The 21,991-nt window shown below is 63.5% G+C and overlaps 2 protein-coding genes across 2 annotated transcripts; both read right to left on the reverse strand.

Moving 5' to 3' along the window:
• Positions 1-5: 5 nt before the first annotated feature.
• On the reverse strand, positions 6-11,256 carry CHLRE_06g300500v5 (uncharacterized protein). Its single transcript, XM_043063591.1, has 23 exons — positions 10,396-11,256; positions 9,970-10,243; positions 9,626-9,691; positions 9,280-9,435; positions 8,696-9,076; positions 8,370-8,581; positions 8,034-8,229; positions 7,626-7,807; positions 7,310-7,459; positions 6,820-6,948; positions 6,430-6,555; positions 6,156-6,223; positions 5,399-5,951; positions 5,113-5,256; positions 4,825-5,016; positions 4,248-4,411; positions 3,540-4,035; positions 2,980-3,272; positions 2,621-2,736; positions 2,276-2,421; positions 1,928-2,042; positions 1,576-1,712; positions 6-1,316 (listed from the first exon to the last, which is right to left on the reverse strand). Exons 1-23 carry the CDS (start codon positions 10,819-10,821, stop codon positions 1,128-1,130), a joined length of 4,911 nt encoding a protein of 1,636 aa, XP_042924297.1. The 5' UTR covers positions 10,822-11,256; the 3' UTR covers positions 6-1,127.
• Positions 11,257-11,995: 739 nt separating this feature from the next.
• CHLRE_06g300550v5 (uncharacterized protein) lies at positions 11,996-21,686 on the reverse strand. The gene is made up of 15 exons (XM_043063592.1): positions 20,482-21,686; positions 19,443-19,550; positions 19,008-19,115; positions 18,596-18,755; positions 18,071-18,186; positions 17,730-17,817; positions 17,464-17,516; positions 17,075-17,213; positions 16,609-16,663; positions 16,223-16,353; positions 14,689-14,808; positions 14,171-14,361; positions 13,733-13,961; positions 13,378-13,476; positions 11,996-13,095 (listed from the first exon to the last, which is right to left on the reverse strand). Exons 1-15 carry the CDS (start codon positions 21,387-21,389, stop codon positions 12,733-12,735), a joined length of 2,868 nt encoding a protein of 955 aa, XP_042924298.1. The 5' UTR covers positions 21,390-21,686; the 3' UTR covers positions 11,996-12,732.
• Between the last annotated feature and the right edge of the window lie 305 nt (positions 21,687-21,991).

A 21,991-nucleotide genomic window follows, 5' to 3' on the forward strand; every position in this document is an offset into this window, starting at 1 on the left:
CCGTGTAAGTACGTTAGTTACAGTCTTCAATGCGCATGACCTCCTGCGGTTTCAAATGTCCAAGCCGGTCCCAGCGGACTGCCATGCGCCATCAGTTGCAGGCAGCAGGCTCACAGGAAAGAACAAGAATTGAAGAACACCTGACATGCTTTGCAGACAGAAAGTGCACATGCACCTTAGTGCACCTCACGCGGCGCAATCTATGTAGCCCCCGACCGTACGACTTCTGCCTGGATCTCCAATACATGCATGACTCCGCCTGTCGTGTGCAGACGCAACATGCTCCCAAGGCACAACATGCTCCCCAGTAGAGTAGTAGACAACATATTGTGTGGCGGCCGGGTGCGCCCACTCCACAGACCAACGCCGTGGTAACAGCGCAAACGTGACGAGTCGGGCCAGGCCATCCGTCCGCACCAGCAGCCACCCCTCTTAGTACCAAACTACCGGTGAAGATTATTCCACACGTTCCAGCACTGAGCTGGAAGCTACGACCGCCGCAGTGTCGCACAGGCCCCGCAGAATATTATGATGTAGCTAATGCTGTATGTGGGCCCCATGGCTGGCAACCAAACAACCTTCCCTCGACCGCGATGTACCGTAAAACAGCCTATGTGTCACGTGCACCGTCTGTGCGCAACACACACAAGCGGGTCCTGTCATCCTGTGTCCTCTTGTTGTGTACCGGTGTATGGGCTCGCGGCAAAGCAACTTGCAAGCCTAACTACTGTGACCAGCAGTGCAAAGAACAGACACGCGTCTGTGACAAGCATACTCGCCTACCGTATCACAGGCAGCGAGTGCGGACAACGCTAAGCGCGGGCCGGTCGACCTCACCGCCTCAACGACAGTGCCACTTACACCATAACCTCAAATACAAAGTGCATTGTATTTCTCCTACCCAAAAAGGCCCCAGCATTCCGATACAATATCCCACTGCCCTAGTACACACACACCATATCCGCATGTCCCGCGCTATGCCCATATCCCCGCGCCCAGCGCTATCTCAGCGACGTCTCCGCCGCCTCGGCAGGCGACAGGAGGACGCCGTGCGCTTTTCGACAATCGTGGGCTGCGTCAGCACGCCCCTCTTGAGCCCCATGCACTCCCCGCCTCCGCCTGGCTCCTCATTTCTCCGTCAACTCGCGGAAGCCGCGCCAGCCCGGCGGCGCGGTGTAGCCGTGCTCCGCCATCACCTTGAGCAACACGTCGCTGGGGCCGTCCACGCGCGGCAGGCCGGTGCGCGGGTCGGTCAGCGCGCCGCGGCAGCCCTCCAGCCACTGCTGTGCCTCGCGCCAGTTGCCAACACGATAGGCCTGATGCGGAAAGGTGGTGATGTGGTGGCGGCGGATCAGTGAGGTGTGCCAAGGGAGCGTATCGGGAGCCTCAAGCGCCCCCGCATGGCTCGTCGCCTGTTCAGGTTCACCGAGTTTCCCCACGCCAGCTGCTCCCTGAATCCCTCGTCCTCTTTCCCCATCCCCTATCCTCAAGCTCCAACCCTACCCCCCGATCTTGCCTAAAACCACCGCGCCTGACGACCGTAGCCGCGCTCACTGCCGCCCCTCGTGAACTCACCCGGAAGCCCTTGTCGAACTCCTGCTTGAAGTCGGCGTCCAGGCCCCACGTGCCCGCCAGGTCGGGGTTGGTCTCCCACTCGCTGCCGGCGCAGCTGTAGGAACGCCACAGCAGCTCCTCCACCGCAGAGTCGTCGCCTGGTTGGGGAATTGCGGATTTCGGGGATTGGCGAGGACCAGGTCAGCCTTTGCCCCGCGGTCACTGTGGTATGTTTGCTTGCGCTCCCATGTGTGTGCCGGTGCGGACGGGGCTGCCTCCAAATGCACTGCTGTGCTGGGAGCGACACCACCCGCAGCGCAGCCAGAGCGCCTGCTAGTGCTTGTAAGCCGGCTGCAGTCGACCACGCACGCACCTGCCTCCACCTGCGCCGGGCTGGGCTCCGGCACGCCATCCATGTTTATGTCGTACGTGAACAGACCCATGGGCTGCGTGCTGCCCTTGACCGTCACGCAGTCGATCTGCCGCACCTGCGTGTGTGCAGCAAGAGCGCGAAGCCACAGGGACACACCAACACAGGATCAGGCACGAAGCAGCACCGGTGCCGCAGCCCTGCAACTCTGCTGGCTACCATACTCCTCAGGCACCGCAGGCGCCCAGTGGCGCCCCAGGCCCCTGTCTGCCCCTCCTGCCCCTTCACCGCCTGACCTTCAGGGTCTGTCCTTCCCCTGGTCTCTCCTCCCCCCGGTCTCTGCCCCCTCACCCGCGAGCGCACGAGTGGCGACAGGCACTCCACGAAGTCCTCGGACAACAGGATGAGCGCCCCAAACTGCTTGGTGGCGGCCTCCAGGCGAGAGGCCATGTTTACGTTGGGGCTGAGGTAGCTGGCGTCGATCTTGTATTCGGACCCTGGGGGGTGGAGTGAGGAGAGGAGTCAGAAGAGGCGTGGATGGGTTGGGTGGGTGGAAAGGAGAGGAATGAGGGCGGACGGCGACAGGTGGCGGTTGAATGACGATGAATGGGAACGATGGGTAAGCAGCACAGGAGGCGCTGAATAAGCCATGTGCCGTAGATATAGCTCCGGAAAGAAGCAGGTGCCGTGTCTCACCGATGGCTCCCTCGATGGCCCAGCCAACGTGCAGGCCAAAGCCCATGGCGATATTGAAGCCGGGCATGCGCGCGTTGAGGTCCTTGCGCTGCGCGTACTTCTTCAGCCGGGCAGACCTGAGGCGGCGGCGGTGGCGGGAGGGGGCACCAGGGACGGACGGAGCGGCATAGGTGAGCGGCCGATGCGGTGGCGGTGTGTGATAGGTCTGGGCACAGGGCAAGGTACGCAGGCAAGGGTAACAACCACTACTAGCCACCAGCAATGAGCGCTCCATGAGGACTCCAAGCAGCGTTAGCCGTTGCCGGCGCAGCACCTGCACTACCACTCCACTCCACTCCACTCCGCCAACTAGCGCCCACCTCTTGAGCGCGATGTTGATGAGCACGAACGCCGCAAGCGCGTTGTCCGCGATGGCATTAATCACGTCGCGCTTGGCCTGCCAGGACATTTCGATGTCATGCTTCAGGCTCATCAGCGCCTTGACCAGCATCATCTTGTTGGCGGCGAGCGGTGTGCCGTCGGCCGCCGTGAGGCCAAAGCCCTCGTCCGCCAGTTGCGCCAGCGAGAGCGTGTGGGCCAGGCTGGAGTTGGCCTTGACAGCGGCCAGGGAGCCGGGCCGCTGCATGCCCGCCTGCATCTGCGACAGCTGCACCTGCGCGCGGCGCGGACGTGTTGCAAGGACAGCAGGTGCAGGCGCCACAGCCGATAGGGGACTGTCAGTGACTGTGGAGAAAGGCAACAACCGTCGGAATGCCTTCGGATACATACAGTCTGTACCTCGGCCAAGTGAGGTAATGCCAGCAGATGTCAGACGCGTGCTGAGCCGGCTGACACGTGCACGAACACCCACACCCAAACACCCACATCACTCACACCCACTCACGCGCACACGCACACACACACACACATACACACATACCTGCATTGACATTGGCATGCTCATGGGCATCACGCCGCCGCCGGTGCCCGACTTGGCGCCCAGGGCCGGGTGGTAGCCGTAGGCCACTGAGGCGCTGGGGCCGCTGCTCGACACGCCACGTGGCCCTCCGGCTGCCACCACGGCCATGCCAGTGGCTGCACCACCGCCAGCGCCGCCTCCCGCGGCAGGATGCACCCGGTTGGTGCCGGCCGAGCCGAAGGGCAGCAGCCGGCGCTTGCTGCCGTTCAGCCCCCCGGCGCTGCCGGGAGCGGGCGAGTCGGACTGCTGCTGTGGTTTGAGAGGCGAGCTGCCGATCAGCGGCGTGCCGGGAGCGCTGCTGGCGGAGGCGCCCGGCGAGGCCCTGCCACCGCCGGCAGCGGCTGCTGCTGTCCCGACGGCAGCGGAGGCGGCAGTGGCGGCGGCGGTGCCGCTGGCAGGCACCGGGGTGCCCTCCAGCGCTTTGAGCTGCCGCTCCGGCACCTGGCTGGCGTCGCGCCTGTGTGGAAGGGAAGCAAGGAGCTGATGAGTAGCAAGAAGGAGGAACACAGGAGGCAGGCAGGCAGGCACAGTGCCCATGAGTGCTACTCAAAAGCGTCCCCGGTGGATGACGGGTTTCTCATTTCATCCCGCTTTGCCTTCCTCATGCAACTCAAAGAGCACGGCCGAGCCCAGCCCACCCCGCCCGCGCACTGCCCCGCTGCCGCTCACGTGTCTCGGACCACGTTGTTGATGTCGCGCATGCGGAAGCCGCGAGGGAACTTCCACACCAGTAGGAAGGCGTCGCCGATGTTCTTGTTTGGCGAGCCGCCGTGCGTGGACACGGCAGTGTGCACGATGTGTGCGATGGAGTTGACGAACTCCATCACTTCCTCCTGTGGGCAGGTGGGCATGAAGTGGTGATATTGGAGGTTTGGCCTACGGGTTTCAGTTCAGATGCGTGCAGCAGTACTGTGGCCTGCCCTGTGCTGCTTTGCGCCTGTTGCTCAACCCCTCCCGCATCGTCGGGCCCGTACACACACCACGCAACCAAAGCAAGTGCGGAAGGCTTAGGCACACGCACGCGGCGCAAACACCGCGCAACACTGCTGATACAGCACGCAGCTGTCCGTGCATACACACATACACACACACACACACACACACACACGCAGGTAATCCGGGGCCGTACTTCTGCATCGCATACACTGTCCTACGCGTAATGTTTTCCTTGTGCTCTTTAACACACACACACACACACACACACACACACACACACAAACACACACGCACACAAACACACACGCACCTGCAGCACCTCTGTCGTGTCGGTGAAGCGCCTGATGTCGCAGAACCCGAATATGGCCACGGTGCGGCGGCCGGGCACCATTGGGTTGATGTCGCCGTCATTGCGGATGTTCTCGGCGATCACCTCGGCCCCGGCGTCGCCAAAGCCGATGGCCAACAGCGCGCCGATCTTGGCAATGCTGTTCTCCAACACCTGTGATGCCATCAAAAGGTTATAATGAATTGCTTGCGCATGGACGCTATCTAGCGCCTAGTCCGATTCTAGTTCTCTCAACTGCACCGCACTCACCTCGGTCTCGTAAGCTCCGGCGCCGGTGCCGCCCGCCTCGTCGGCCTCTCCCTCCGGCGGCCCGTCCCACAGGTAGGTCCACACGCGCTCAGCCCAGGTGCGCAGCAGCTGCCGCGCCCGCACCCAGCGCGCCCACAGGCGCACCTGCAGGCAGGCACACATGCACCAGGGGTTCAGCAAAGGCAGGGCTGGAGCTGGCATCGACCAAATGCACCCTTGCGACGTATCCCTAATACAACTTGCACCACCACCAAGAAGAGTCATGTTGCGATTCCTCGTCACTCACCCGGAACGACATGAAACGGCTCAGGGCCGCCTGGTCGCTGCCGCGATTGGAGCCGCGCGCCCAGCCACCACCACCACCACCACCGCCGCCGCCACCACCAGCTCCGGGCCCCTCAGCCGCCCCAGTGGACAGCAGATGCTTGGGCACGCCGCCTCCACCACCACTGTGGGTGGCGCCCGCCGCCGGGCCCTCTGACAGCCGCTTCCCCTGCCCATCCGCCATCAGCGTCACAGCTGTGTAGCCGTCCGCCCCGCTCTTGCCCTGGCCCTCGCCTGATCCGTACCCAGGCGCGCCAATCATCGCCACCACATCGCCCTTGCCCTTCTCCTGCCCACCGTCGCCACCCAGCTGCGCCGCCTCTCGCGCTCCACCGCCACCGGTGCCGCCAGTGGCGGCGGTGGCGGCCTCCGCCGCCAGCATCTTGGTGGCGGCGGCCTCGAGAGCAGCCATTCCCGAGGGCAGGGAGTCGCCGCCGGCCGAGCTGCCGGTGTGGGCGGTGCCGATGCTGTCGCGTCCGTGGTGGCGCGTGGGGTCGGGCGGCAGGGCTTGCAGCCTGCGTCACACACGCGGCGGCGGCACACAGTTAAGCATGTGAATACGCCTTCGGCGCAGCCTGTCCGTGACTCGTAGCCCCGCTAGGACACACGCATGCCGTTGGGCGGCAGCCGGCAGCCCATTCCCGCCGAATACAAACACGCCGACACCCAGCGCACGCCACACAAAAAACACAAGCACACAAGCACAGATGCACACTCACTTGTCCTGCCAGGGCGCCTGCAGCTGCAACCGCGACTCCGTCAGCGCCAGCGGGTTCTCAGCCATCTCCTGCGATGGGGATGCGGCGGCCGGACAGCAGGTGCGCAAGGGGTGTTGCAATCGCTACACCACACACAGTGTCTGCTCCAAACATCGCGACAGCCGCCACCTCCGACCCAGCCAATCCCGCCCGTCCCGCCCAACCCGCCTGTCCCGCCTCGGCCCCAGCTACTCCGCCTCAATGCCTCCACCCCTGCCTCCCTGCTGCCTCGCACCTGCAGCCTGTGTATCATGCGCTCTATGGGCAGCAGCACCAGGTTGCGGCTGTCGCGATTGAGGAAGTAGGCGCCGGTCACGAGCAGGACCACGATGAACAGACTGCGGGCCATGTTGAGGATGGACTGCGGGGCAGAGGGGAGAAGAGGGGGGGGAGAAGGCAGGAGGCAGGGAGGGCGGATCAGACGGCAGGGACGTGTAAGAGCGGAGTGGCATGGAGGTGGTGGCGGGCATGAGGGCAACAAGGTGGCGATGGGCGCACGGCTGATTACTTTGCTGCGCTGGCTTATCCGCCGCGCACTGCCCGCCATCGCCACCGCCAGCGCCACCGCCAGCGCCACCGCCACCGCCACCGCCAGCGCCACCGCCACCGCCCCCGCGTGACTCACCGACAGCTGTGAGTACCACTGCCAGTCGTACACCGCAAAGGTGTCCCAGCGCAGGCAGCCATCGGTCGAGTCAGGCACCAAGGCACCCGCAGCCACGGCGTCGGCCGGCCAGAAGGGGTCGGCGGGGCACTGCGTGGCAGGAGATAAACGCGGGGGGGGTGTGCAAAGATGGTACAGAGAAGTGTAGCGAGGTAGACAGCAGGGGTGGGGTGGCGCCAATGAGTCCGGGCCATGCCCTAAAGTGTATTCCGCTGGGAGGCGTAGCCTTCTAATGTGACCTGACTGTAACCGTGCGCTAGCGTTCATTCAAGTTCCTTGCGGTCTCGCACCGTACCCTGAAAGGGATCGATGGGCATCCCCCAGCCCCACTCCAACCCACCTCAACCCCACCCCCATCCCAGCCCCCATCACCCCAGCCCCCGACACGCCAGCCCCCGCCCCACCCCCGCCCCGCACCTGTAGGCTGCTGTACCCCTGGCCCGCCCCGCACCTGTAAGCTGCTGTACTCGGCGAAGTAGAGCTCCTCGAAGCGGCGCGGCTCGGTGCGCAGCGGCAGGTAGGTGGTGTTGGCGATGAGCAGTTGGAACAGGAAGGAGGTCTCCTTTGCGCCCGCCTTGAACACAACCTCCTCCGTGAACGTCTGCGGTGAGCAGCGTGCGCGCGGTGTTGTATACGGCATGCGTGGGTACATGGGATGGCCACGCCTCGGAGGCTGCTGAGTGGTGGCCAACCCCCGCCTGGCAGCCCAATAAGGCACCACCAGGCACGAGTACGTTAAGGTCCTCAGCACTTTAAATATGACTCACGTGCAGCGCCGCCCTGAAGGAGTCAGTGCCGGCGCCCTCCGCCACCGCCATGGAGTGGAGCATCTTGAGCCCGCTCTCGCCCACGGTGCGCGGGCGGCCAAAGGTGCCCAGGCGGATGTCGAAGCAGGGAATGAGCAGGATCATGATGAGCACACCCACCACGATGCGCCGCGTGGTCAGCTCTGTGTGACATCATGGACACAGTGTGAGCGGCGCAGGAGCATTGCACGCTTGGAGACTGGGATTGCTTGTGTGCGGCGCTCCCGAGCGAGCACGGTGATACCGCTGCGTGGACGTTAAGCCGAGCGAGCCTGTGTCGAGCAGAACCCAAAGTGCAAGTGCACACACGGCCACACCATTACCATGCCAAGGACTGATACCCCTGACCCTGAGAGAGCCACGTCCCACCTTCAAGCTTCTGGCCCACTTTGGTCTTGCGCTCCTGCTCCTGCTGCATCTCGAATTCCAGAATGGACAGCGTCTCATTGCTGCCCGCCACATTAGAGTCAACGCCGGCGGCCTCCAGTGCCTGCTTTATCCGCCGGCGCCGCACGTACTGTGTGTACATCGAGTACAGCCGCAGCATGCGCAGCAGGCGGAAGATCTGCGGGGCGGGAAAGGGCGCGACGGGGAAAGGCCGGGGGCAAAGTAAGCTGGGTCTTAGGGTTTTTACTGCCCATCATCCGGCTCCTGACAGCAGGTTGCGAGTGCGCTATTGTTTCACCGTTTTAGCGTCCAGCTCACCCTGGCCACGCGAGCTGCTTTGCTGGAAATATACAGCTGGTCGCCCGCATTGTCGGTAAAACCTCCGCGGTCAGCGAGATTGATGTACTCCGAGCCACCGAAGAATTTGAGGCGCACGGTGGGCACCTCAAAGGCCAGCGAGCAAGTCGCGATCGCGTCGAGCCAGAAGTAAAAGCCCAAGAAGTACCCCGGTCGCAGCAGCGACGACAGCGCTGGAAGTTTGCAGGGGTTAATGAAAGTAAATATTGGTTCACAAAAACGTTTATGAGTGTAGGTAGGGGACCAAAGCACGCAACACATACACGCACGCATCCGCCTGCGCTCACCCATCTCGATGATGAACACCACCAGCACGCAGGTGGTAGTAATCTCCAGCGGCAGGTCGCATGAAGGTGGCAGCACCGCCTTTTTGAAGTCGTCCACGAAGATGATGAAGAAGGTCAGGAACACCAGCAGCCAGTAAAAGTACAACGAGTTCATTACCGCCATAACGCGTTTGCGCCACGGCGCCAGTTGCAGCATGAGCAGCGAGGGCCGTTGGCCGCTGGCGCCGTTGCCGGCGCCGGTGCGGCTGCGGCTGCCGCTGTACCCGGGGCCGTTGGCAAAGTGGCCACCGTCCGAGGCAGGGGACATGGGCTCCGCGCCCGACGTGCCGGCGCCGTGCCCGCCGCCGTTGTTGATGCTGGAGTTTGAGCCGCGGTGGGCATCTGTGGAAGTGTACAGGGTATCATGCGGTGAAGGTCGTTTAGAAGTGCCGCATGTTTCGGGCTGGAACTTTATGGACCTGACCCAAAATGGTGGCGTCACCCAACACGGCGCAATGCCCCGTACAGGACAGGGGCCACGAACATGCGTGTGCACCGACACCGACGCACAAGTGCGGCCCCCGCGCATGCCGGCATGCGCTCACCGCCGTTCTTGTGGAATGATTCCGATGGAAGCAACGGAATGTCGCCGACCACCCCAGATGTCGCCACCGGGCGGCCCGACAGCGTGCGCCCCCCGCCCGCGCCGCCGACTGGCCCTGCCGCCGCCGCCGCCATCATCGCCATCACGTCGCCCGAGTCTGCAGCGGCGCAACCCCAATCAGCGACAGTGTTGTGAAGTGCTGCAAAGTCACAGCTCCGTCCGTACAAATACGTGGCACGCAGACGTCCACACCCTCGTGCCACCGCCCTTGCGAAGCGCAACGTGTCAACCTAGGTGCTGGGAACACGTTGCACTGGGAAGTGTGGCAACACGGCACGCGCACGCACCTCCTTGTCGGAGTCGCGGCGCCAATGACTGGCGCATGGTCAGCCGCCGCCTTGCCGCCAGGACGCCTGCTCACAAGGACACACACACACACACACACACACACACACACACACACACACACACACACACACACACACACACACACACACACACACACACACACACACACACACACACACACACACACAATATACACACACAAAAAAAGCGGGTAAGGAGACCATCAATCGTGCAGTGACAGGCACAGCGCGCATCCGTGCTTGGGGCAAGGCAGGACAGCAGTAGCAGTACGATAATGTTTCGGACACGAACCCGAAGCCGCATGAACATTCAGACCACTTGCCAGTGGGCCCGGCTGAAGGAGGCCGGGCAAAGCCCTCTGGCACGTGGAACCGCACTCCGCCACCGCCAGCATTGGCAACGTTTCCGTAAACAGCGGGCATGCCCTCCATTCCCAGGCCTCCCATTGCTTGCTGTGGCTGCTGCTGCTGCTTGGCGAGGTTGCTGATCAGGCCTGGCAGCGGCGTGAGTTGCTGATTGCTGCTCTCGGCCTGTGCCGGCGTTCGCTCCTGTGTGTGCCACAGCGGCTTGTCAGGGCCCCGGGGTGAGGCCACGACCTGAGGCACCGTATGTGAGCAAGCAGATGGGTCAGCAAGCCACGCAACGTTACATAATTGCTGGGACTGGGCCAGCGTGCATAAACGCGCAGTGTTCGTACATGCAGTAGCGCAAGGCCCTGGCACAGGGAGTGCTTTCAGCAGTAGCTCACCAGCACTTGGGGCTTGGACTCGCCATCATCGTCTGGGATGTGGCTTTCGCTAGCTCGTACAGAGTGAATGACGTCCAAGGGCCCAGCCTTGCTGCGGGGCGTCGCCTGTGCCACCACCTCAGACAAGCGGGCCGCGGCGGCCTCCATGAAACTTTGTTGCAGCGGTGGGCTCCCAGATCGCGTCTCGGCTTCTTGTGATTGTTCGTCGGCTTTCATCTCAGGCGACATTCGCCCGGCCGATGTCACAGGAGTTAAGGAGCGCTGCCCATCTGCAGCTTGGATGCGGGAGTCCGGTGGGCTCGAAGGGAATGCAAGCCCAAGTGCGTTGAACAGTGGAGGTTGCAGGTTTCCATTGCCACCGTCGGCAGGAGTTGCGCGGCCGGAAGAGCTCGCACTAGGCCCTCCTCCATCCACGCCTCGCTCCATCCTGCGTTGCCCGCGGCGTAACGAACCAACTCCCCTTGAGGCAGGAGCCTCTATGACACTCTATGCTTGTCCATAGCTTGCTGTCAGCTTCAGATACCAAAGAATGCGACGCGTGGAAGACGCGAGTTCGCGAAGAGCTAATTTGCCTTGAATACAGATTTGTTCATTGGTGTGTAGCTATATCTGTAAGCGGGTATGTGGGGTATTGCTTACGGTCTCTACCCGGGTGGCCTTCGCAATCATCGGGGAGGGAAGGCAAAGAGGCGCGGCCGTTTTTTCAGCGCTTCCTCACATACAGGTTATGCCAGTTGATACTGCTCCTGCTACTGAATATGTGCGTTCAATCAGGTTTGGCTTCTCAAGCTCTTGAAGGACTGGCGGTTGGCGTCCTGCGAATGCGGAATGCCAGCTCCAGGCCGAGTCCCTTTGAGGAAGGACAACAAGCTTGACAGGCTGAGCTGTAGTCTGAGGACGAAATTGAGGAAGGCTACCTGGCCTCAACTCGAGTGGGATGTAGTTGCCGCGGCAGCACTGGCGGATTGCAAGGGGCGCGGCCGGTTTCACAGCGCCGCCATTATCCTTTGCTTTGACTGTTGTGGGCTTTGCGCTGGGCTTCAGCCTCAAGCAGGGATCGCAAGAAGTACCGTAAAGGGGGAGTGGGGGCCGCTCCGGCTACGGGCTCGGGCGCAGCTGGGCGCAGCGTGCGAGGGGGCGGCAGTCTCGCGGCAATGGTTTGGCCCCCGATGGGAAGCCATGGCGTAGAAACGGACGCAAGATAGTCACGGATGGCTAGGGGGTCAGGGCATGAACAGGGGCCCAGCGATGTATCAGCACCCACGGCGGCCCGGGCGTCCGGCGCCATTCAGCGGACTGCGCGGGGTCGCCAGCATGTGACAGCAATCCTGGCTTGTTGTCCATCTGTTCAATATCGATTGCACGGGGTATAAGGGTTTGGTTTTAATACCACCATGGGTCACCAGCTCAGCTTGAATGCGACAAGAGGTGGTCGGCTCGCTAAAGTCACGTGTAAGATACATGGTCTGATCACTCTGATGTGCATCAGCGCTGCTGCCCGTCTGGGTTGACATGAGGGCCCGCACCAGAGCGGACGCTTGAGCTGTCATAGCCTGTCATAGTCCCCCACCCAAAGGCAAAAGGCACACGACACCGGATGCTGTCTCGAAACTTACAATGCAGCGCTGGCGCACGTCAGGCCACCCACGGCTTGACCCAAAAGGGCACCATCAGTCTGTCTGGGATGGCTAGGCCGAGTGGCTGGCTGGCTCCACACTCCCATGGTGGGATCCCATGTTGAGGGGACATGGAAGTGACGAAACAACCGCACCAAGTTACATCCGAGCACCGGAGCGACTTGTTGCGGATCCGAAATGACGCCTGCTCACCTTGATAACGCTCTCCTGCACAGAGCAGCAACCTTTTGGATCCAAGTGTACCCGAAAGTCCATCCATCAGTATCCGACATGCCTGCCTTGACACCTGACGTGCAGCCTAAGCCCCGCATCCTCATCACCTAGTTAGCCCGCTCCTTCCCTAATGGACAGACTGGCCTGCAAGCTGCTGCCTAGTAAGCACACACAACAACAGCAAAACTGCACACACTGCAAGAGACAGCGCATTTGGCAAAGCCAACGCCGCCAGCCACTATCCAAGCAAAGCAGGCAAGCGTGCTCAATGCAAAAGCGCGTGGTGCGAGCGAAGCATTCCCCACGTAAGGCCCCCGAGCCTCACCAACGCCCCTCTCACAACTGGCCTCCCCATAACCACCACCCCTAAACCTCCACGGAACATCCAAAGCCCACCACCGCACGCCACCGCCAGCGCGCCTAAGCACGGCCCCACCGCAGCAACACCACCGCCACGGCCGCCGCTCGCTGCGCCCTAGCCGCCGCCCTATTGCCGCCGCCCGCTGGGGCGCGCCAGGCGCGGCCGCGCCATCGGCACCGACTTGGCCGCATCCGCAAATGCGCCCAGCACCACGCGCGCCGCGCGGCCCAGGCTCACCACGCCCGCCATGGGCGCGGGGCGCGACAACGTCATGGATGCAAACATGCTGCCGCCGCGCGACGACAGCGCCGAGCTGCTGCCGCTGCCACTGGCGTTGCCCTGGCCGTCGAAGGCCTCGGGGGCGCCGGTGGAGGTGGAGGCGAGCAGGAGCGCCTGGTCACCCTCACCGGCGGGCGCGGCGCCGTCGCGAAGCACCTCGTCGGCGGCGGCCAGGTAGCGGGCCATCGCGTTGTTGCGCAGCTCCTGGGCCTGTTGGCGCCGAGTGTGCATGGGAAGGAGCGAGTAACGAGTCAGGAATGGTGAGGAGAAAGAGCGACAGGTCCGGGGTTGGGGGACCAGCGGTTGGCTGTATCACTTTTTGATGAGGGTGTCTGCCTGGAAGCGGCATGGCCGCACGCACGTGCGCAAAACCTTGCATCGCTCATGGCCCTCCGCGGCCATCGTGTCGCGGCACATGCTCAACCCCCCTGTGTGGCACCGCGGCTGTAGTGCTTGCACGCCCCATGCCCCGCGCTGCCGTGCCGCACCCACCCTGCGGATGCGCTGGTCGATCTTGTACTGCACGGTGCCGGGCTCCGGGTCCCAGTCGAAGTTGTACATGCGGTAGATGGCGGCGTAGTTGTGGGCCACCTGGCGGGAGGCGGAGGCAGGCGGAGAGAGGAGAGGGGTTACACCACTGTGCTGCGCAGGCACAGAAGCATTCGCATGCTCGGCTGCAGCCGTACGCCAATGCGGGTGCCAAACACCCCACGCCGCGCAGCGCGCGCTCCGCACCTGCCACACGGCCCACAAAGTCCAGCACGCAGCATCCCACCAACCCAACCAGCCCAACCCAACCAACCTACCCAACCAAACACAGCACCCTGCACCCCGCAGCGCGGCGCACCTTGGCCATCTCCTGGCGCAGCGAGGGGTCGTCGGGCACGGCGTGGCACAGCCCCAGCGGCCCCGGCGCCATGAACTTGGTGCCGTGCGGGTAGTGCAACGGCTCCTGCATCAGGCTGACCGGGCTGCCGTTGGCGTCCTGGGCCATGCGCAGCCCCACCTCGCCGTAGGGCTTGAAGCGCCACATGCGCGCGCGCTCCACGATCTGGCGCGCCTCCTGCACCGTGCCGCTGCGGGGTGGACACAGGTGGAGCAGGCGAGGTGGGTGAACAAGGCGCGCGCAGGCATCAACATACCAGAGACGTGCACAAGGAACGTGCCGTTGAAAGCCTAAGCAGACGTATACACAGAACCAGAACAGAGCCACAAATCAAGTTTCAGGAGCAAAAGCAAGAAATGCAGAGGCACAATGAGCAAAACCAGATTCAGAAGAACTCACAGGATCTCGGGGATGTCGCACATCTCCATCATGTCGCTCTCCGTCTCGAAGCCCGTGTCGCTATCATTGGCGGCCAGTGGGTTGCCTGGGCGGCGGAAGGCGCCCACCGCGCCCCCCAGCACCTCCTCCTCGTCAGCCGCCAGCAGCCGCCGCCAGCGGGCAGCCAGGCCCTCCACGCGGCGCTCGTCCTCCTGCGGGCGAGGCGAGGCGGGGGGGTTACATTCAGTATCATTTATGAAGTAAAAGCGTAGCCAGGAACGATAATACAGCAGGCGCGACTGCGGGGCCCGAACGACGGTAGCACGTGGCCTTGGTGCTTGTGGTGGCGTTGGTGCCAATGGTGGTTCCGGCTGGCCAGCTGCGTTGACCTCTGCACTCTTGCATCTCCGGCACTGTCCACCACATTGCCGCCATGGCCACGGCCACGGCTAACCGCTTTTCTCTTGCCCCCCGCCACCACCCCCCCAGCCCGCGCCCCCTCCGCCGTGCCCGCCTCCTTCCCCTCCCCCGCGGCCCACCTTGCTAACTCCCGCCTGCTCGTACAGGCGCGCCAGGCGGTCGTCCTCCGCCTCGCGGCTCAGCAGCGCGCCCGGGTGACCGGAGGCGGCGTCGTCCTCCACATAGCTGGACTCGTCGTCCTGGAGGAGGTGTGTGGGGGTTACATTCATGATTAATTAAGAAGTGAAGTCGTAGGCAGGTACAGTTGCAGCGTAGACGCGTTGTTACCGATGTCCGTGAAGTCCAGCGGCCAGCTCCAGCGCGTAGACCCGCCGAAAGCTGCTGCTGCTGCTCTCCCATTTTGTCTAACGACTATTCTAAGTAGGTTGATCGTATTGCAGTAACGTCAGTAAAACGATCACGTATAGCTCAGTAGCGCTCGGATGCATATGCGGATGCGAGTGCAACGCGACCGCCGCTGGACTTTCCTATACCCGACTTGCTTTTTACTCACCTGCGCGCCGCGAGCGCAGGCGCCGCACCGGATACCGCGCCGCGCATGCACAGAGTGGGGCAGAGGCAGGGGGCGGTCAGGCGCGGCGCAAGTAAGACGCGAACAATACCCATCCCGGCGCTGCTAGCTAGGTGCAATGGGGTGCCGTGCGTGATGTAGACTTAAAGTATCGTAAGGGCTATATAGGCAGCAATAAAGAATACCCCGGGGGCAGGACGACTAAGCACCAGGGCGGATTGGTGCATGCATGGGAGCGCAAGGTGCATGCACAGGGACATGGGTGAGGGGGAGGGACAAGCTAGCAGGCACGGCGGGGCTCCTGGGAGCTCCCGCCGCCGTGCCCACCCCGGGAGTAACGCATGCAACGTCCCGGGGCGTGACACGGAGATCTAGGTGGCAGCAGGCAACGCGCGCGGAGGCGGGGGCGGCGGTTGGGGGCGGCACAGCGTAGCGAACAGGGTAAGGATACGGCGTTCGAGAGGGAGGCCGGCACGGCGTTCAAGCATGAAGAGCTGCGGCCATCGCACGAGTTGGTCGCGCAGTTTTTCGCAGAGGAAGCGCGCGGGGTAGGCTTGGCGCACCAAGGTGTACATAAGGACGGCAGTTTCAACGACAAAGGTATCGGCATCGAGGATAACGCGTTGAAGGCGGCGGAACTGACCCACAAAGATATTGCGTTTGGCGGCTTCGTTAACGCTGGACAAAACCAGGGTGGGGTGGGGGGTTTACATTCATGATTAGCCAAGGAAGTGGTAGACGGGGGGGGGTCACATTCGTGGTTAGCTAAGAAAACGGTAGACGGGGGGAGGGGCGTGGGTTTGCTGGCCTTTCGGGTTGACATTGTGATGTGGTAGTAAGACTGCGGCTGGCACAAGGCAAGGCAGCCTAAGCTGCCGGGTGGGCAAGGGGGCGCACAGCATCTTGCATGCGCGTGCAAGCACCGGGGCCGCACCCGCAGCCTCGCCACACATCACAGCAGTGCCCTGTGCCACCCGCCACCCTTTCCCAACATTCCCAACGCCGCCTCCGGCTGCCCCTAGCTGCCCCCAAGCACGCCTGCTCCCGCGCCGTCCCCGGCCCCTCCGCCTCCCGCCTCTCACCTTGGCGGCTCCGCCCTTGTCCTTGCGGACCTTGTTGAGGTACTTGCGGCCCTCGCGGCTGGCCTTGTACACCGACACCAGCTCGGCCTGGTGCCGCTCCTTGCCGTCCAGGTACGTCTTCATGTCCAGGCCTTTGGAGGGGGGGCCGTTCATGTGGAGAAGGGAATGATTAGATCACGAGCATGAAGTGCCGACGTCCAGTGGGAAAAGGGGAGAGGGGCGTGAGCGTGTGTGCTTGCGGGTGTGGGGTGTGCTTGACCGTGTGTGCGTGCGTGCGCATGCGTGTATGATTGTCAGGGTTGACAGAGGACATGGGAGGCTGCGGAATGAGGGGGCGCCCCCCCCCCCAGGCCCCGCCCTCTGCCCCCCCCCCTGGCAGCGCTCACCCGTGTAGGGGTTGATGATGGCTGAGCCCAACACTGTGTCCTTGAAGCCCTCATCCTGGAAAATAAATGTGGGTGCGTGCATCATAGTAAGTTTGCAGGTGAATGTACGGGCGCGAATGCTTCTATTGTACAGTCCTTCAATCTTTGTTGCGGCTCGCGAATCCTGCACGGCTCATTGTGCATTTCCCCACTGCCATTTCCCCACTGCCATTCGCACTCACGCTCCATCTCTAGCCCCACCCCCATCTACTTCCCACCCGTTTGTACCCACCCGCCCCTGTCCTACCCGCCGCGTGGTCCCTCCTTACCACCAATAAATCCCTTGCCCCCATAGACTGCCAGACAGGCGTGCGGTTGACATTCGTCTCTCCGCCCCATCTCTGCATCACTACCCATACATGCACACACATAACCGCACAAGCTCGTTCACGCCCCCCCCCCCGCACGCACACGTGCGCCCGCCCACCTCCAGCTTGTCGTCCATGCCCTCCGCCGCCATGAGCTCCCGGATGCGCGGGTCCATGGGGTTCTCCTCGCTGTCCGTGGCGCCCTCCCAGCCCGGACCCAGGTCGCCGTCCGTGTCCACGCCCTGGATCATGTCCACACTGGGAAGGGGGAGGGAGGGAGGGTTTTATTTATGACTAGTTAAGGAAGTGGTAGACGGTAGGGAGCGTGAGGGGAGAGGTGTGGGTGGACGGGCGGTGGCGCCACGGGGCATGGGGCATACCGGCAAAGGGACGTGGTGTACCCGCCTGTGCACGCTCGAGCAGCCCACGGCAACACACCCACACGCACACACACACACACACACACACACACACACGCACACACACACGCACACGCACACACACGCACCTGTCGAAGTCGGTGTCGGCGCCGTCCGAGTCCAGCACCGGCCGCACACGGCCCTGCAGCGCGATTCGCACAGCGACATGGAAGCACGTGTGAAGCCCGTGAACCGACACAGCGGCGGGCAGGAGGGGCTGGCCGGCCCACCGCGTCTGAAGCGCCGCACAGGCACACCGACGCTGCCCCTGCCATCTCCCACTCCACCCCAGCCTGCCCTCCCCTGCGCCCAACCCATCCCTCCCCTCCAATGTACATCCACCCCCCAGCCCCACCTTCTCGTCCTCGCGGTAGTAGGCTCCGAAGCGGCCGGGGTTGCGCCGCTGCACGCGCTCGATGATGGACACGATGCGGTCCATGGCCCTGGGGAGGGTGGGTGGCGGGATGGGTGGTGGGAGGTGAGGCAGGGAGTGTGACCACGAGACGCAAGCAGTAAGCCAGCTTGCTGGCATACACAACCGCACAACCGCACACACCCACACCAGGAACAGAAGGCACACATGAAGCACAAACAGACACACGCAACACACACACATGCAACACACACACACACACACACACACACACACACACACACACACGCAACACACACACAGGTCACATAGCGCGCACTCACTTGTCCTGCGGGCTCATGGCCTTCCACTTGCGCAGCTTGGCGTCGTGCAGGCTGTTGCGCAGCGCGATCTCAAAGGGGTCGTCCAGCTCGTCCTTCAGCACGTTGATCTCAACCACCTGTTGTTATTACAACAGAAGTTTTGTTTGTTAGTTATTAAGCCCGCGCGCGTGAGGCTATGGGAAGCTGCTATGCCACAATCGCACTTCTTCGTAGTCTGTACGTGATAGGATGCCCGTTGGCCCTTCCGGTGCCGCCTCCCGGGTGCAGTGTTGCGCCGCACTCCCTAGCCCATCATCCCCGCATGCCCCTCCTTACCAGTTGCTCCTGGGAACAAGCCTCCTCTGCCCTCCCTAGCCCTCCCTCCCTAACCCTCCCTAACCCTCCCATCCTCTACCACTTCCTGGACTAATCATGAATGTAATCCCCTCCTCCCTAGCCCTCCCCTCCCACCCTCCCCTCCCTAGCCCTCCCCTCCCACCCTCCGCTCCCACCCTCCCCTCCCACCCTGCCCTGCCCTCCTCTCACCTCGTCCTCCTTGGCGTCTCCCAGCTTGTTGCCGCGGTACCAGGTGCGCACCTCCACGTTCTTCATGATGGCGCCCGCGGTGCGGCGGTAGGCCTCCACCGGATCCACGCCGCGCTCCAGTAGATAAAAGTAGGGCTTCATGTCCAGCGTCATGCCGCAGCTGTGGCGGGGGGAGGGGGTTACATTCATGATTAGCTTAGGAAGTGGTAGACGGGTGGGGGATGGCGTTGCATGCGAACGGTTTGTATAACAGGGCGGAAAGGTCCCGGCTGGTGCGCGCTTCGTTGTGTGCACCTGTGTGGCGCGACCCCCTCTGCCCTAGCCCAGCCCGCCCTCCAGCCCTCCGCCCTCCAGCCCGCCCACACTCCAGCCCAGCCCGCCCTCCAGCCCTCCGCCCTCCAGCCCACCGTACCCGTGGCGCTGCCCCGCGAAGAACTCGCCGATGTAGACCTCGCCCGAGGCCTCGCTGGTGAACTGGCCCAGCCCGTGCGCGTAGCCGGCCTGGAACTCGCCCTCGTACCTGCGGAGGGGGAGGGTTGCATTCATGATTAGTTAAGGAAGTGTGTGTGTGGAGGGGAACATCAAGCGTTGGGCGGGGAGGGGGGAGAGCAGGTAGGGCGGGGGCGCAGCAATTTGCCGGAATGAGAGGGCGCGGGGTGACAGTCTTGAGGCGTAGTCCGGCTGCCCGCTCGCTGATGGCAGGCACACAACCCGCACCCCGCACCCGGCACTCTGACCGGCCCCCCGGGCGCTTGCGGTAGAACGTCTCGCCCCCCGCGCTGGACCACAATCACTGCCGCCGCCACCACCGCCGCCACTAGCACCACCACCACAGCTGCACACTCACTTGTCGCCGTAGCGGGTCTGGCTCATGGCGAAGCCGGCGCCGGTGCCGGTGCCGAAGGTCATGACGCCCATACCGTGCGGGATGGACTGCTTCGACAGGCCCTCGAACCTGCGCGTCGCAGGAGCACACACAGGCACTTGGGGTCAGCTTACAGTTGGTACTGCCGGTGTTGTCAATGGTATGGCTTGACGCGAATCACGGCAGGCAGCGGCCCGAAGCACCGGCGGCGGCACCGCGCCATGTCCAAGGTGCAAACGGCCGCGCCCGCCGCGCCCCCGCTGCACAGCTTCGTTTCATAGCCCCTTGCTCCCGGCCGGAACACAGCGCCATGCGGACGTGGCCGGACTGCCTGGCGTTAACTGGCTGTAGCATGTCTCCATTGCCCGCCGTGCCGCTGCCGCTAATAGACACACACTGCTGACGCCACTGCCGCAGCGCTGGACGCCGCCGCCCATCCTCGCTCAGCAAAAATCTTCCAAACCCGGCTGCTGCAGCTGTTGCGGCTGTTGCGGCTGGTGCGGCTGGCCTCGCCGGCTGGCCTGGCCGGCACAGCGCCGCGCCACCGACGCCTGGACTCCAACCCTGCGGGCGGCCCGCCATGTGCCCGTTGCGCCACCCGCCTCACTCCCCACATCCCCTGGTCCGCCCTGGGCTCCGCCGCCCACGGCGCGCTGACAGGGCCGCCGGGTCCCCGATCACCCGACAGCGGTGTGGAGGCGCACACACGCACGCCTGGCCCGCCGCCGCCGCCGCTGCAGCTGCTGTGGCGCCGCTGCGTCACTGCCTGGTGTCTGCTCCTGCTCCCGCTGCCACTGCTGCACCTGTTGAATCCGCTCCACCGCCGCCTCCGTGACGAGAGCCGCCCACTGCTGCTGCTGCTCTTGCTGCTGCTGCTCGAGGCTGCGCGGCAGGACCCCGTCGAAAGGCAGCCACCGCTCCCTAACGTCATACACCATTGCCTCTCCGCTCCCCAGTCCCCAGCCCCTCCCCTCTCCCTCCCTCCCCATCCTCTCCCTTCCCCTCTCCTGCCCCAGCTCACGTGGTGAAGTCGGGGTACACGTAGCTGGCCCACTTGAGCGGCTCGCCGGGGAAGGGCGCCAGCGGGTGGTTGGAGTGGCGCAGGCTGTACTGCGGGTTCAGCGGGTCCTCTGCCACCAGCCCCAGGCCGGCGCCCACGTACTCGGGCGCCCACTCGCTCTCCGTGTTGTCCTCATCCGACTCAAACTCATCCGTGGCCCACACCGCCTCGCGCGCCTCCTCGCTGTCCACGTCGCGCGGGCGGTAGGCGGTGTAGAAGTCGTCAAAGTCCTCGCTCTCCTCGCCCTCCTGCTGCGCGGCTGGCGTGTCGGGCATCATGGTGGGCTTGCCCTCGCGGTCCCACAGATACATGTCCCACAGCTTCTCCAGGTTGCCGGCCTCGTAGTCCGCGGACTCGAACTCGTCCGTGACCCACTTCCCCCCCGCCACGGTTTTCTCGTAGTTGGTGCGCGGGCCGGCGGGCTGCTCCGCCCCGCCCGCCGCCTTCTTCTTCTTGCGGTCCTTCTTGGCGCGCCGAGCGGCCTTGGCGGCATCCGCCGCGCTCACGGGCGCGCCCACGGTGGGGTCGGGCATGAACTCGTCCTCGTACTCAGTCTTCTCCGCCGCGACTGTGCCCCGGGGCCGGGGCTTGGCCCGCTTGCGCTTGTTGGCCTCCTCCGCCAGCCACACCATGTCCTCGGTGTTAATGCCATCCTCAGGCCAGCGGCGGCCGTATTTCTCAATCCAGCGGTCATAGAGCTTGTTCACATCCGCACGGATTTTCGCCTCCGGCTCGCCCGCCTCAGACTCGAAGACCTTAAAGTAAAGGGAAGGCTCCGGAAACTGTGCCTCATCGCGAATGACGGTCGGGTCCTCCTTCAGAGGGTCCGTGAGCGCTGCGGGCGCATCCGTGCCCTTCTTGGACGCCATTTCGGCGATCCTCCTAAATCCGGAGCGAGAGGCTACCTAAATGGAGCCAGATTATAATTCAAGTGGATAAGAGGTGACTGGGAGCGCCTAGGAGCGCTCGGTGCGGCGGCGACCAAGTTGCGGTCCCGCTTGTTGTGTCTACACAGTCTACCCCTAAGGAGGAAGATGAATTCTAGTGAGGGATCACAGCCTCTCGACCGGGACAATTTGGGCCAGGGCGGGGGGGAGGGTGCAAGCTCGGACCGACATGCCAATTGCAAGCGAGCTTTCGATCTAGACGTGCACTGCTCCCACAACTAAAACATGCACATGCACTAAAATTGAATGCAAAACGCATGCATGCATGCCATATAGAGAAGTGCTATGGCTCGAGCCTTCAAAATGTGTCGCACACATGCACTCGAGGCTTGGCGCTTCTTGCTGATCGTTTGCGCCCTGCGTCTTGATCACTCTGACGTCGAGCTTGAGGGTCTACGCTTGTGGGGGGAGCAGGCTCTAGGCATTCTCTACAGTCGCCTTCCCCTTCCAGCTCCCCTCATATGGCTTGCACCACGGCCTGGTGACAGCCCCCGTAGGCACACGGCGGCTTCAAGAGCATTGCC

This window comes from Chlamydomonas reinhardtii, chromosome 6 (assembly GCF_000002595.2).
Source record: "Chlamydomonas reinhardtii strain CC-503 cw92 mt+ chromosome 6, whole genome shotgun sequence".
NCBI lineage: Eukaryota > Viridiplantae > Chlorophyta > Chlorophyceae > Chlamydomonadales > Chlamydomonadaceae > Chlamydomonas > Chlamydomonas reinhardtii.